We start from the raw sequence: 15,764 nt of genomic DNA on the forward strand, positions 1-15,764 counted from the left end.
AGGGCCAGTAGGTTTGGATAGCTTTTTCCCCTATTAAATGAAACAATCTTTTAAAAACTGCATCTTGTATGTATTGAGGTTATGTTTGTCTAATATTAAAAGTTGTTTGATAATCTGACACATTTCAGTGCGACAAATGTGCAAAAAACTAAGAAATCAGGAAGGGGGCAAACCACTGTTTGAATCAGTGTGCTTAATGTAAATCATGAGAAATAAAACAGTTTTCCACAATTTATTGGTTATCATTAACACACTGTAACACTTTGATATTATAGTTGACAAGACATTTGTCTTGGCAGAGAATGCAATACAAAACAAAATCAACAAGATAGCAGCACTCTTCATCTTTCACTGAAGATATAATAATCTGGACACGCATTATTATTTAAATGTACTCGCAATTGTGTAACAGACATTAAAATGAAAGTCAATTGTAAAAATGATGTCAATTGTCAAATTAACCATCTGTTGACGTGCTGGATTCTGAATGTCAAAGTCAGAAGGCAGATGGATTAAAAGGCAGAAAACAAATCACATCTGAAGCTCAAAAAGTAGGAAACAGGAGCTAAAGGTAGACTGTACTTAATTGTTTTTTGGTTCAATGTGCCTTGTGGTTCATTTAGTGGAGACTTTACTATCTGTAATAAAGGTAAGCTGCCAGTCCAATCATAGAAACAGGGAGGAGGAAGAAAGGGGTGAGCTGCAGCCCTAAGATGGCCCAAGAAAACAGAGCATTAACCAGAATGGAGCAGGAAATGACAAACAGTCTGGTGATCCCGCTTCCGTGCTTGAGCACCACAGACATCAGGAGTCCGTTAGCTGCCTGCCCCGCTATAATGGCCCAAACCACCCCTGAGTATCCCTCCAGAAAGCTCTTTTCACTTGCTACAGAGGAGAAGGAGGAGAACCCATTGATGGCCACGCCAAATACATAGAGGTAGAGATTCTGCAAGCTGAGGGGCAGCTTCTGGCTCTTCAGCACCCTCTCTGTGTAAACTGCTGCCAGCCCTGAAATACAGCAGTACACCAGAACAAGGAAAAGCCCCCAAGCTGTGATGTGAAGCCTGGGTTCATCCTCGGCTTCAGACCTCTCGGGGTCCCCTAGATCCAGGCTGCTGTAGCTGTGGCACACGCCTGCGCCCATTAGGAGCCCCACGCCTAACCACTGAGCAGGACGGAGCCTCTTGCCCAAGCAGAGGGAGTACAGCAGGGCAGTGGAGGCAATTTTCAGGTTAGAAAGCACCTGGTAGGAGCTTGGATCCATGTAGGCCTGCATGAGAACTACCAGGTTGTTGTTCAGGGCGTAGAGTATGGCAGGGACTGCATAGGGGGCCACAAGGACTAGAGGCGGAGGAGCATGTAAGGCGGATGTACCCCCGGTTAGAACAAGAGTTGCGAGGGAAATCAGGAGTTTTGCTAACTCAATCATGACAACACACGAGGAGGCGTTGAAGGGGACTTGACCATCTACCTTGGTGAGAGTGATGAGTGGTGCATGAGAGCCATAGATGAGGACCATCAGCCCAAAGAGGACACCCCACTGAATCCTTTTCACCCACTGTCTCTTAATCCTCACTGGGGAACTGGGTCCCACATTCGGGATCAAAATCATCCTCAATGATGCAAATGAAACACTTGATTTCTAGCAATTCTGAATAATAATTTTTAAATTAAACAGCTATAAATGTCAACACTTTCAATTATAAAATACTTAGATGCACTACTCTATGTATAACTCTCTATAATATGGTATAAGCTGAACATTTAAATCTGTAGGAAACATTTGCAGGAATTACTGCATGTTTTACACATAAGCGATTCAAAATCTAATGGGACAAGTAAAGAATTCTGATGGCCAAACATTAAAACCTTGTAGGTACAAGGTCTTACATCTTGATACAAGTGGAAATTAAACAGTATTATTTAACCAAACCTGAAACAAAATGGAAATAAAAGTAAGTCTTTGAGTCCCAGTGAAATTCCAGTTACATCATAATATGCATAGTCCAGTCTACACAGAACACTTGAAGGCTGATCTGTTGTGAGCCACTGACAAGCCAGCAGCTGCAGCAGTATTTCTTCCTCTTGTGCGTGTTATGTCAATGCCAGGACCAGCACCAGCCCAAATTACTTTGGTCCCTTTTTCATGTTGTTCAGATAGTCTCTCACGGTCCTTTCAATGTTGGGCACTTGATAGCTCTGTGCCACGTACATGCCAGTGATTGTTCCCAGTAGCACTCCTGCAATGGCAGAGGAGCGGAGCTTGGCCACCATATAGCCGGCCAGAAAGCCCTTCAGAAATGGAGATCCCAACACTGAGCCTCCCTACAAGATAACAGCAGGATATTCAGCAGGGTCCCAGCACAGAAAAAGTACATACAGATGGGTAAATACAACTGAAAAGCTTTAAAGTCTAAATTTATCATGATAAAATATATTACTGTATCAGCGATACAACACAAAATAATAAGAGTTAAAAGGTATTTAAGGCAATCCTAAGACAAAACTAAACAAAAAGTCAAAGATATCTAAATGAGCATATACTGAGATAGATTCTTAGTATATATATGAGTCACCTTTAGTGTGGACAAATGCATTCTAACTTCAATAATACACAAGGTGAATGAAGGGCAAATGTTTCTCCGTTCATATTATTGCCATGAAACGTTCACCATCGAATATTTGAAGACGAGAGGAATACGCTTTCAACAACTTATTCTCCTCCTGTGCTCAGTTGCGAGGAGCACCTATAACTGCTTACCTGAGGGATTCCCACAGAAATCTCGCTCTCTACTCGCCTCTGGATTTCCTCTAACTGGTTTTTGAGCTGCGTCAGATCTTTCAACTGTTTCAGAGGATCCTAAAATGAAAGAAAAGTATCACATTTGTATTAGGAAACACTGTGACATGTCCAACGTTAATGTAGTTGAGGATAGCTATCGTTGCTGTACAACATATCCTAAAGGTACAGTTACTGACAGACTTTCCCCGCGGAGTGCTTCTCTAGCAAAAAAAACCCGCTGGTTTTTCAACTTTGCTGGTTAGTTAAGTTAACTTAACAGCAACATAACTTAGCCAGCTGAAGAATCGATTATCTTAAATTAAAAGGGATCGTCGCCCCGGTAACTTCATTTTACAACCAACTGCTTCTGAATAAACATTTTTTTCAACCTCCTGTAGCAGCTGATGGCATCTGACGAAACACATGAAATGAATGCATTTAATAGCCAGAGCACAGCGAGCCACTCACCTTGTCATTCGCCATTTTTGCTAAGTGGTGGGATCAGTGTTCGGCTCAAAAGCCTGAGACACTTTTTTTTCTCCAGCTCGATTTGTTTGGTCTGGGCCTAGGCGCCGGGTGCTTGATCCTCAATTTTGTCTTACAGGAACTATGCGGCGCGCTGGTGGTAGTTAAAAACACGTTATAAATGGAGACAGCTCATGGAAACCGAGACATATAACCCAGAGGGTACTTGTTTTGCTACCGTTAGCCTATTGCTGTAATGTAACAGTGTATTATTTACCTTTGCGTACTCATTCACCTTTACTGTAAGACATCAACGAGGGCTTCACCAGTTAATAAAGTCTTTCTCAGTAGAAGTAGAGTCAGAGACGGTTTGGTTCAGTGTTTCAGCCGCAGTTCTAAATATATCAAGAAAAACTTTGAGCAGAATTCTTCAAGAGAGTCAGCCTTTTAAGGAAGCTATTATTTTTCCCTGTTGACAGTCATTGTGATATCTCATTTTGAAATCCTTATTTCAGAAGGAAATTCTTCTCCACATGACACCCCCTTTTTAATACACTGTGGCAGAAGGTTTGCCTGTTGCCTCAAAACCCCATTGCCAATAATACATAGTAGATGTCCCATAAGCTTAGCCTACACAACAATTTATATTATAGAAATGTATTGTGTTCATACTGCTGTGCACTTTCCTGAAGCTGTTGCTGTCTCATCTTTTTTGTCATTGTTACTGAGGCTGTGGCACGTTGTTTCGAATTTGAATACTGTTTATGCCTGATTTTTATTTAATGTTTTAGTTACCACTGTATTATAGGGGAAAATAGAAAACAAGCATGCCTGAGCAATGTTATAATTATATCTGCTTGCTTTTTATATGTAAATTTACGGACAAAGGCCTTATTTCTGTATGTGAGCAGTAGGTTTAAGAAGAAAGCTGTTGACTGTAAATTAATGTCTTCCTACTTATGTTCTGTTGCCTTATTTGTCATTGGTATATCATGTTTAACTTGCTTTTGTCTTTCTTACTGTTTCCTCTGCACTGTGCCGTTTTCCCCACTCTGCCAAGACATTTTGTTCTCTCTAATGTGCATCTGTATTCAATAAAAAGTTAAAAAGGATTGAGCAGCATTCAATTATTTAGTATTTTTATGGACATGGTTTGATGCCACATAACCAATTCAATTCAATTTTATTTATATAGCGCCAAATCACAACAGTTATCTCACAGCGCTTTTCATAAAAGAGCAGGTCTAGACTGTTCTCTATGATGTTATTTACAGAAGCCCAACAATCCCCACCAAGAGCAAACACTAGGCGACAGAGGCAAGGAAAAAACTTCCTTTTAAGAGGCAGAAACCTCGAGCAGAACCATGGCTCAGGGTGGGCGGCCATCTGCCTCGACCGGTTGGGGGTGAAGGAACCACTGATCCCACTTATGTAGCACTTCTGGGGTCACCAAACTGTGTAAACTGCGCCTGCTTGTGGCCACAGTCTGCACTGTCTGTGGGACGCACGCGTTACTTCCACGTGTCAAAAACGTCTTCCGTGATTGGCCCGTGTTTGTCTATTCCGACATTTGATTGGTTTAAGACCATAGCAACAAACCGCCATGTTTTTTTACAAGTCGACGAGAAACGAAGCTATTTTACAGACATTTATGCATCGCAAATAATGGATTTAATATGAAGTATAGGCAAATCTCAGCATTACTTGCCGTTGGCAGAATGCTTGACTTTTTCGGCGACGTAAAGGTTGTTCAGAGCAGTTTGTAGAGCCTCGGGCCATCGTAGGTAAGGCTTCAATAAGAAGGCATTTCATTGGATAACTCTCGGACTGTTCAGGCAGTATAAACACACGCCATTAAACCTACTGTTAAAGCAGGGAAGGACTAACGTTAATGTTTTATCATGTTAGCATTGTATTAGTCTCCCTAAGCATGACAAGTTTACATGATATTTTATCTTGACTAACACAGACTGTATTGCTATATTCTCTCTGCATGAACTAACGTTACCAGCCCATATCACACTGCTCTATATTCTGTTTCTTTTATTAGACAAATGTCTGCGTTTGGCTCTCAGCAGCTGAGGGGGTGAAAAGCACAGTATGCAATATACACTTAATTTTCTAATTTTCTCACCCGTTAAACCTAACTAACTTAATTAGCTGTAACTAAATAAAACTAATACAAATACCCTGCAGTAAAGTTTTACCTTTTATGAAAGTTCAAAACACCAAACTAATCTCTGCCATTGGCCCTAGATATTTGGAAATCATGGAGAAAGTGGAGGTGTTTGAGGTTGTGAAAGTGACTGAGGAGGTGGAGAACTGCTACAAACACATGGAGGTGACTACCCCGAAAAAGAGGAAGAGCAAAGCTCAAGAAGACAGTGTTGAGAAACCTAAAAAGTCTAGGTAATGTACATAGCCAAAAAGGACTTTCATACAGCTGTTACCATATAATAACACGAGTAGGCCCTGTCTTAAACAGGGATTGAGCCTCTAACAATCAAAAATGTCTCTTTCATTGTGATGTATTAATGATGTGGCATCTGTCTGTTTTAGGTCTGCCTACCTACTATACTACTTTGATGTTCACCAGATTATGCAACAGGAAATTCCTAATCTGCCACAGTCAGAGATCAACAAACGTATCAGTGAGAGCTGGAAAAGGCTCAGTGTAGCTGAGAAAGCCTACTATCTGGAGAAGGCCAAGTCTGAGAAGGAGGGTGTAGACACAGTAAGATACATCCTCATCTTTTTTATGTAATAAAATGTGTGTATCCGAGTATCAATGGAGCCTTTAATTTCACTGATACTCAGAACAAAACTACCTCATGTAGAATAAACTGGCCTGTTCTGATGGAAAGGTGAAGGTGCTCCTAATGCTGTCAATAGTCAGAATATTAATACTGCTTTTGTGTACGGAGTTACGGAGTTAAAGCAGAGTTAACGCAGCGCTTTCCTGCTTTATCCCCACTGGTGTCTAATACAGCATAACTTCAAAATGTTTCTATGGATAACCATGAACAATCTTCTCGATCATGCTTTTCTGTCAGTCGTCTCTCAGCCCCTCCAAACATCCGCCAGGCTTCCGCAAAATCCTCCCCAGAGCCAGTTACTTTCTCTTGGCTAAAGGCTGCCCCTCAAATCACCAGCCGGGAGGCTCTCAACCAGAGGTGAGCGTGGAGCCTCTGGAGTCTCCAGTGGAGGGAGGCCTGTCTTCCGTCTCTTTCACCCAAGAACCCCAGTTCACACCTCTTGAGCTGGCCGGTGAGGTGGAACTTTCCGAACACCCCATCGTTGTTGATGACACAGCAGAGGAAACGGCACGGGCGTCTCATCCCACGTCCCCCCAAGGAATCCCACCCTCGTCTTCCTCCTTTGTGTCGTCCTCCACAGATGCCTATGTCTCACAGGGCTCTGCTGACATTACCGCAAATGGGGTCATGCTGAAAGGAAATGAGACGAGAGTTGCTGGTAGTGGTCATGCTGGGGCGATGGTGCAGCAGATACAGGGGGAAACTACACAGATTGTTGCTATCATACCCACCCAGGTGAGACTTAAATTTCCTTCTACCAGTTAGTAGAATGAGCTTCATTTAGATAATGATTATTAGGACTTAAAAGTTAACAATCTATATACCTCATTTTAATCAGAAAAAAAGTGTTTTAGCTAATACAGAGAGGTGATATGTCCCTCACTTCAGAACCTGTTGGAGCCCAAGTCTTTGGCGGGTGTCAGCTCTGTGGGCTCAGTAATGATGGTCTCTGTAGGAGCCAGAGTAGAACAAAGTGCCAAACCTTCATATAAAATGGTAAGCAACCACATTATTCATCCACCTTATAAAGGGCAGTAGTGAAATTGGCAAGCATATGGAATATCAGATTCAAGTAATGATGACTGGGGTTGGTAATATCAGTTGGGAGACATGAGCTTCCATGTTTTGCTCTTTTTTGCAGTCTGTAAAGACATACACCAGGAGAGGTCGAGGGAAGTGTCTAAAGCCTGGATGTTCATTTGTGTATGTCACCCGCCACAAGCCACCGACGTGCCCTGAATGTGGGAGCCACTTGGGCGGAAAATGGATACCTGCTGTAAGTGTCAAGCAATGTCTGCACAGTTAGGCATGTTCACTCTTATATGGGCACCCAGAAGTAGTACAATGATTCAGCCTACAGCTGTACCTTCAGTTCAAGTCGATTAACTTTGGCTGCATTTACATATTAGGCAAAGAAGACACAAGAGAAAGAAGCTGCGTCCAAGAAGTTGCCACAGAAAGCTGGAACCAAGTCTAACGAAAGCTGCCAACCCACTCCTCCCCCTGCTCAGGAGGGGAAGGCTGAGGGCAGTAAAACAAACCCCACTAGGAGCAAAAAAGAAGCCAGAGTTCAACGGTGCTCCAGAAAGCAGCATGCAGTTCCAGCTGGAAAGCCATCAGAGGGCAGCAGTACCAAGGAGCCAGAACAAACGAAGTGAGCATCCATGAAGTGTTAATGGCACAATCTGAGATTGGTGTCGAAAATTAAGTATGTTCTGTTTGCTACATGGACCCCAGTAGTATGTTGACCATCTGTGTGGGCTGTGACGATTGAGTTAAAACTGTGGTTTGAACCATTTGCTCATTGGTATTTACAGTATTTCACAAAAGTGAGTACACACTGACTTTTTTGTAAATATTTGATTGTATCTTTTCATGTGGTTATTTACAGTAGTTGTGCAGCATAACAGTGTAGCTACACATCATTCTGAAGTTCACCAGAGCTTCACAGGTTGCCATTGGAGTCACTCCTCCATGAGAGGCAAAACAGTCTTTATGCTAGTATGTCACAGTACATGTTGGCATTCATGGTTCCCTTAATGAACTGTATGTAAGTGCTGGCAGCACTCATGTGACACTATGCTTGACTGCAGATAAGACATACTTGTCTTTGTAATTTGACACCATCTGTAACCACACCTGAGACCTTGTAACACTAACAAGTCACATGACACTGTGGCTAATTGGGCATAATTTGGACATTTTCACTTAAGAGTGTACTCACTTTTGTTGCCAGCGGTTTTGACATTAATGTCTGTGTGATGTTTTACTTCGAGTGGACAGCAAATTTACACTGTTATACAAACTGTACTCTCACTACTTCACATTGTAGCAAAGTATCTTTTCTTCAGTGTTGTCACATGAAAAGATATAATCAAATATGTACAAAAAGTGAGGGTGTACTCACTTTTGTGAGATACTGTACATACCTTGGGCATCCGATTTGTGTGATAAATACAAATCTTCTGAGTTTCTAATTATAATTTGCTGTACATACACACATTGACCTTCTTTTTAGTAATTAGTATTATGATTTTTTTTTTCAACTGTATAAAAGCGTTGGGTGAAAACATTTTGTTAACCTGAAAATATGGATGGGACCAGATTGAAGTGACACGTGTGTGTGTGTGTGTGTGTGTGTGTGTGTGTGTGTGTATAGCAGCTGTTTTTTGTTGCAGGTTTTGGTAGTAGTGTGTATCTCACTTGACATACTTTCCCTCTGTCACAGTGTTGTGAGCTCAACTGTCCAAAGTCAACACAGAAGCAGTGCCGCTGTTCGAAAGAGACCTGTGAGACCCATCCTTCCTGCCTGCTATAGAACAGGTGGGATAAAGTGTACAGCACTCGGGCAGTATTCTGTTACCATATGGATTTACATATTGGCTTGTGTTTGTGTTTCTAGGCCGTGCTGTGTTCCAGATCATAACTGTCCCACCTGACAAAGGAAAATTTCAGAGTGTAAACAACAATAAGTCATTCACTGGTACTGCACATTGTTATATTTTAATTACAATTATACTTTATTAAATGTTGTCTTTCAGTTCGTAGGTTGGCTAAAGTTTTATTCGAAGCTCATTCAGTTCTTATTATTAGCAGATACAGACTACCTTTTATTATACAAGAGAGGAAGTGATATGTCAATAAAAGTGACTGTACTTTCTGAGGTCTCTGCCCTCAACTGATGTGGTTGTTTTCTAACCACAGTGCCTCAAGAGAGTTTCTCGGGTCTCAAACCCAGCACTTTAAAGCAGCTCGGACAGACGGTCCCGACAACCACTGCCAAGCAGGTTAACACACGCACACACATAGAGACAAACACACACACACTTTTGGTCTCTGGTCCAATATTCCTCACTTGATGCATGTCTTTCCGAAGGATTCTGGCCCTGCAGATGGTAGTCAGCCTGTGTCTTCACTGGCTGATGGGAGAGTGAACATCCTGTCAGTCGCCCCTTTCAAACAGCACACCGTTTCCAGCTTTGTCAGTACACTGTTATTCTCTGTGCAATGTACATTTATATCTGGATTTCCCTTATGTCTTGATTTGTGGGTTAATTCTTGCAATTCTTTATTCTCTCAGGATTTGGGACTGTCTACAGCGCGCGGAAGGGGTCGGTGTAAGAATCTGTCCTGTGACTATATGTACAAGAACAGACACAAACCTGCAGTGTGCCCTAAATGTGGCTGTGAGCTGACCCAGAAGAACACCAAGGGATCAAAGGTGAAAGCTCGCTTCCTCCAGATTCTTCTCAAGTGACAGTACTGTAGGTTTCCAGCTGCATCGCTTACCCCTCGACCCCCTTTGTGAGTCTTAGCACAACCTTGGGATCCTGGAGCAGTTGCTTCTCAGCATTTGTAAATGTAGACATCAGACAGATGACAGCCTTTGATGTCACCTTTGATGTCAAGTCATTTATCTTTGCAGTTTTCTTTTCAAGGCTTTCAAGGTAGCAGAACTGATTTCAGAACATCCTTAACACCCTCTTTATGTAATTTTGTTTTTGTGTGTTTTGTTTGTCTTAGCTGCCGAGCAATTCATTTATTTATAAATCCTTTTCTCCTTCTCATCTGAATTATTTGCTGTTACAATCTATCCCATTCACTTTAGTGATTACTAAAGCCAACCTCTCGTTGCTCTCCTTATTTTTATTTTGTTTCCTTTCTCAGTCTGGGACTCTGCTCGATCCGTACCAGGCCCTGAGTCCTGCTCAGAAGGACATCCAGCGCCAAAATACCCTGCAGTTACTGCAGCGTTTCCTGCAGATTCCCGAGAGCGAGACTGAGCTCCAGGAAACGTTGACCCTCATCCAAGAGCTCAACAGTCTCCAGATCGTCTTGGTTCAACCAGGAGACCAGGAGCACGGGGGCAGCGTAGAGACGGAGTACCTGGTCGAGTCTGGGTGGCCTCAGTTCTATGAATCGGCAGCTACTCATTGTGGCCTGTGTAACTACCCTTTGTTCAAGGGAAGTCAGAGGTGAGAAGATAGGTGATGTTTCTTGAACTGCATTAACACTGGCATGTTGTGCTAATGTCCTGCCCCATAATGCTCTTATGTGTCTGTGCTTGTGCATCCTAGTACTGTCGCAGGACAAGAGGACTGCTGGCTGCTTACGGAGACACTGATCCAGACAGCATCTCTCCAGCTGAAGGTGTGTCTCAACATTCAGTGTCTGGCTCTGCACAGCTTCACCGACCTGCATCCAGGTAAAGGGCACTACTTACAACAACTTGCAGATTGTTCAGTTACTTTTTCCTTACCCGTGGTTTATTGTCCGCTGTTATGTAGTACATGTGTTGGGTGTACCTCTGGGAATTGTGTGTATTACTGACTGGCCGTAATGGGGGCATCAATAATTATGTGTGCATTACATACAACATTTATTTTTTTCAAAATGTTATACATGTTTTGTGAGAATGTTGATGAATACCAGCCCAATAATTAATGTTTTAAGATGTCAACTTTATTCTGATGTTTAGCTACTTAATGTGACGTGTAAATATTTCAGACACAGCAATATGATATTCAAATATCAAAAATAACAGAAATGTTCTGTTGCTTAGTGTGAGAAACTGTAAGGAGCTACTCACTGGAGCTCTTCATACTGTTTTTGTTTTATTTGTGGGCAGAAGACCGCAGTTTGACAATATTTTGCTCCTGTGTTCATGGTAACACGAGTGCTCAGTCACAAGTCAAGTGCATACAAACCGCTTGTCCTGAGGATATTTTTTTTTTATAATTTAACTGTGGTAATGTGTGTAGCCAGCTTCTTTTGTGAATTAAAATGTTTTTAATAGGTTTGTTCAACATTGGGAACAGACTGCTGGTCAGTATTGACCTTTTCCTGAAGATCAGAGCCAGCATCAGACTGGGTCAAACCCCTTCTCAGGCAGCCAAGACCATGCTAGACCACGTCCCCAATCACCCCGGTAAACCCTGGAATTGAACTCAACAAACATGCATTCTGCAACTGTGTTATTTAATTTTTTCTCTGGCATTATGTACATTTGCAATCTTGTTTGTATTTTACAATATGTTGTCTATGAATTTCCCTGTGTTTTCCATATTTTCTTTTGCCAAGTCCACTCTCTGAGTGCAGAGGAGTTATCTCAAATTCACGAGCTTCTCCTCAGTGGCTACTGGGCCTTTGAGTGTCTGACAGTGCGCGATTACAACGACATGATCTGCGGCATTTGTGGCATTGCTCCCAAACTGGAGATTGCAGAGCGACACACAAGCAACGTACTGGAGCTAAAGAATGTGGAGGTGAAACATTTATACAATTGGTGGGAAACTAAAAATGTTTAGATCTTGTGAACATGTTGAATATGAATGTGGACCTGCACGCTACATACTTTAGGGACCTCTGCACATTCTTTCACACATTTCACTCTGTCCACAGTTTACCTGGCCTGAGTTTTCGGTCTCGGATGAGGTACATGTTGATGACTTCTGGCTGACCATGGAAAGTGAGGCTATCGAGCAAGCGACTTTCCCCACTGACATCCCTATCACACGTGTGGATGCTTCGATCATCGCTCCCTTCATTCCCCCACTGATGAGGAGTCCCACTGTTATCAACACGGAGAAGGACAAAGTCCTGTCACACACACAGCAGCCCTCAGGTACCTACGTCTTTCAAACTACCATTTAATTTAATCTTTTTGCGTCCGTCCTGTAGAAATGTTCGGTAGTGTCTGAAATAAGGGAGAAAGTTGTTTTGTTTCTATCCATGACATGTTATCTTTTACACAGATGTGGCTTCATAGAGAATGAAGTGGAAAAAGATAATTACATTCAGAAGGGTTATATGCTTTTTTGGCTAGATAAAAGTAGTATAATGATGCAAATGTCATGCAAAGGTTCCAGATTCAACTAATTCTGTATTAGTGCTACGTGTTAAGTTATTCTGCCATGCAGTACAGCATTATTTAGTGATTTGTATAAGCAGATGTATTAATAATTGTTACATAACTAGTATCACTTTTACTGGACTATAAAAAAAACAATATATATAAATTTTTAAAATATATATAAAAAAAATCATCACCTCTTTTAGGAGATCCATCAGTTCTGGTGCGTCTCATTCATGATGGTGACCTGAGACTCGACAAGATTGAACACCACAGTGAGGACGAGCTGAGAACAATACTGGACCGCTGCGGGGCAAGCATCACCCCTGGCTCCACTAAGGTGTGTGCGCGTGTGAGAAACGTGTCCATGTGAACAGGAGATCACCCCACCCCCCCACCCCACACACACTGGGACTGATGAGACTTTAAAGTCTTGCTCAAGGGTATTTCAGCAAGTTGCTTTGCTTGCTATGATGGGAGCTTACATTTAGTTGAGAGATTGTTTCCTTATGTATCACTCTGTTTGTGTTTATCTTATTGCCACTTAATGTGGTGTGCTTATATCTGTGTGGGACTGTGTTTAAAGAAAAGCCTCCTTTCTGCCTCCCTCCGTGTTAGACCGAGTTGCTGGCCTCCCTGATCTCCTTGTACACACTTGTTCACAGCGGCCTCGCCACTGGCCCACAGCCCCCTCCACACCTCACCGGTGGCAAGCTGTCCCAGCTCTGCCCCCACAAGGTAAAAACAGCAGCCCTGTCACTCATGTAACCAGTCATTTCAAACACGTAAATTCAGCCCATCATGGTCTGTCAATTTTTCCCGCAAAATGTAGCAAAAATAAATTATATGTGGGGAAAAAAACATGTTATATAAGCACAGTAGCAATTGAAACTCAAATGTTTGTGGTGTATTTGTGAAGACTTTGGAAGGGTTTTCTACATTACTTGTCCATTTCTCTTCTGTACCTGTGTCCAGGTGGTGTGTGGCTCTAAGTACTTGGTGAGAGGCGAGACGGCTCGAGACCACGTAGACCTGCTACTGTCCTCTCGGTACTGGCCCCCAGTCTATATTAGTGACTGTGCCCGTCAGGTGGCCCTTTGTGCTGACATGCAGTACCCAGAACTGGCAACCCGGATGTGGGGCAGGAACCAAGGCTGCTTCTCTGACCCTTTCGAAAAGCCAGATGTGAGTGATGAAGTTAAATCCTATAATCTATTAAGGAACTGACACGTGTGCTGGTTATTGTTTGCCTTTTGCATTTAGCAAACTATATCACAATTTTAAATCTTAATCTTTAAATTCACATCTTCTTTAGTTTGTGTCATGTGCTGAGCTACAAGACCAGCCGTACAGCGCTGACCTGTCTTCGGTTGGAGAGAACCAGCAGGTCCACCCCATCACCAAGTCATCTTGTTGCTGGCTGGTTCATCCTCCTGGAGCAGCCCAGGAGCCTCTTGCTCTTCCTTCAGATCACCACTCAATGGTCCTCTGCAGAGATCTGGAACCCTATGTCAGCCTAGTGTCTAAGCAGAAGGAACAGGAGGATGACGAAGGAGCAGAACAGAAAGAACAGACGTACAAAGCTGAGAATGACTCCACGGAGCAATCGAACGACAATTCGTCAGTAGGCCGTGTGCGGCAGCAACCTGTGGCTTTCAACAACACAGCTTATTACTACCTTTACAACCGTCTGGTAGATTTCCTCACCAGCAGGGACATCGTGAGCCAGCAGATCAACCAGGTGGTGAAGGCCTGCCAGCCTGGGGAGGTAGTGATCAGGGATGCGCTGTACCGACTGGGAGTGGCACAGATCAACACAGAAAAGGAGGAAGATGAAGCAAGTGGTATGGAGGGGCAGACACAAGAGGGAGGGACAGAGATTTATGAGGTTGTGCGTCCTGAATGAAAATGATCTGGACAGACAATCAGCAGACAGGCAGAGGGGTGGACTGAATGTAAAGATGGCTGCATGCAAAGATAGGAGTACAAGAGAGAGACAGCCATGAGGGGAGACCCAAGTGCTACCAGAGGGATCCAAGAGTTTGGAAGCTACAGAGCTAACCCCAATGAGCGAGGGAAGCAGAATAAGCAGGAGAGTAGCAGAACCTTTAATCAGCTATATGTGAGGTGTGAGGAAATAGGCTGAATGTGGATAAAGTGGGTGGAATTTAGCAGAAATGGACCTTACTGTAAGTAATAAGAAGAATGCAGAGTAGTCAGTAGTGTTTACCGTGAAGATACTAAAAAAGAATCACAATTTCACATTTTTTAACTATAGTAACAGTGAGTGTGAGAATAAATAAAAGTCAAGACGATGGAGACTGAACGTCAACATCACCATTTCAAATGACTAAAAGAATGTAACAATATTTTACCAATAGGGTGTTGAGAGCTGAAAGAAGTGAAAGTGAAATCTAATTTGGTGCTTTCCTGTGACTGAAGGAATGTCAACAGGATTTGACACTCACACAACTCTGCTACTTCAAGCCTAAATGTGTGTATATATATATCTAACCATGTATGTATGTATGTATGTATGAGTAGTATGTTGTATTTATTTCCCTTTTATGTCCAGAGACATGTCTGCTTTAGGTTTTACACTCTTACCTCTCACTTGCCTCGCGTTGCCTTTTGGACTGATGTTTGCTTTTGAATAGTGATGATAAGATGCATATCTGTGGATTGTACTGAATCATATTGTGGTGGTGGATCTTGTGGCTTTAGTTTGGATTACATTTTCTGCTCAAGAGAGATCCATTCAAAGACACATAACAATCGATTTGTTTAATTCAGCAGCCGGCCTTTGAAGATATAGTAAATCTGCCTGCATGAAGTGCTTCACAGAGGTTACTCTTTTTGTTAGCTCTGGTCACTAATGCTTTGCTTAGCAATTAAAATCAATGATGGGCTAACAAGACTTTGAAGCACCGAGGCTGCCAGTTGTCTTGAAAATTGGGTTAATTTGCCAAGACTTCAAGTGTTCAGTAGCAACACCTGTTGGTCAAAAGACATCACAGCAGCAAGGCATATTGCGTAGATAAAGAAAATATTGCAGTAGTTGAATCAATTATGTCCTGTAAATTAAACTGCTGACATAACAAAGAAATTAATTATTTTGCAGCTCTGGTTTGGATCTGTGGTAAAATGGTCAAACTAAAAATACAGTTTCAAAATCCTAACCCTTACCCTCATTAAATAGATAATAAAACCCTTATCAAGCATTACTACTGCCTAGTGGCTATTAGTAGAATTTGAGAATATGGAGGAGCAATGTTTCTGTGATTCATTAAATAATGAAGCTTCTTTTAACTGGGCTTTTACTACATGTCTGCTACAGACAGCAGGGCTT

General features: G+C 42.3%; 3 protein-coding genes across 3 annotated transcripts; 1 reads left to right on the forward strand and 2 right to left on the reverse strand.

The window, feature by feature from the left end:
- Positions 1 to 218: 218 nt before the first annotated feature.
- On the reverse strand, positions 219 to 1,645 carry LOC119888606 (probable UDP-sugar transporter protein SLC35A4). Its single transcript, XM_038699259.1, has one exon. The coding sequence runs from the start codon at positions 1,610 to 1,612 to the stop codon at positions 635 to 637; it is 978 nt and encodes a 325-aa protein (XP_038555187.1). The 5' UTR covers positions 1,613 to 1,645; the 3' UTR covers positions 219 to 634.
- A 4-nt stretch (positions 1,646 to 1,649) lies between these two features.
- LOC119888607 (SLC35A4 upstream open reading frame protein) lies at positions 1,650 to 3,337 on the reverse strand. Its single transcript, XM_038699260.1, has 3 exons — positions 3,251 to 3,337; positions 2,762 to 2,860; positions 1,650 to 2,325 (listed from the first exon to the last, which is right to left on the reverse strand). The coding sequence occupies exons 1-3, from the start codon at positions 3,263 to 3,265 to the stop codon at positions 2,128 to 2,130; spliced, it is 312 nt and encodes a 103-aa protein (XP_038555188.1). The 5' UTR covers positions 3,266 to 3,337; the 3' UTR covers positions 1,650 to 2,127.
- Positions 3,338 to 4,844: 1,507 nt separating this feature from the next.
- Positions 4,845 to 15,639, forward strand: LOC119888608 (HMG domain-containing protein 3-like). The gene is given in 22 exon segments (XM_038699261.1): positions 4,845 to 5,031; positions 5,298 to 5,345; positions 5,504 to 5,656; positions 5,807 to 5,981; positions 6,301 to 6,798; positions 6,952 to 7,059; positions 7,205 to 7,339; positions 7,473 to 7,717; positions 8,792 to 8,886; positions 8,966 to 9,046; positions 9,268 to 9,375; positions 9,378 to 9,544; positions 9,644 to 9,784; positions 10,231 to 10,538; positions 10,641 to 10,768; positions 11,360 to 11,491; positions 11,644 to 11,828; positions 11,965 to 12,187; positions 12,622 to 12,755; positions 13,034 to 13,153; positions 13,391 to 13,600; positions 13,731 to 15,639. Coding segments are annotated over 20 exon segments (3,924 nt in total). The 5' UTR covers positions 4,845 to 5,031; positions 5,298 to 5,345; positions 5,504 to 5,516; the 3' UTR covers positions 14,322 to 15,639.
- Positions 15,640 to 15,764: the final 125 nt, after the last annotated feature.

The sequence above is a fragment of the Micropterus salmoides genome, unplaced genomic scaffold (genome assembly GCF_014851395.1).
Source record: "Micropterus salmoides isolate LMB-PRFRI ecotype aquatic unplaced genomic scaffold, ASM1485139v1 Ms_hic_scaffold_5, whole genome shotgun sequence".
In the NCBI taxonomy this organism is placed as follows: domain Eukaryota; kingdom Metazoa; phylum Chordata; class Actinopteri; order Centrarchiformes; family Centrarchidae; genus Micropterus; species Micropterus salmoides.

Bases quoted from the DNA above. Each gene is read 5' to 3' on its own strand.
- LOC119888607 (XM_038699260.1), bottom strand. The intron at 2,326-2,761 runs GTAAGCAGTTAT...GTTATCTTGTAG, and splicing joins TTTCTGTGGGAATCCCTCAG to GGAGGCTCAGTGTTGGGATC.
- LOC119888606 (XM_038699259.1), bottom strand. From the start codon at position 1,612: ATGATTTTGATCCCGAATGTGGGACCCAGTTCCCCAGTGAGGATTAAG.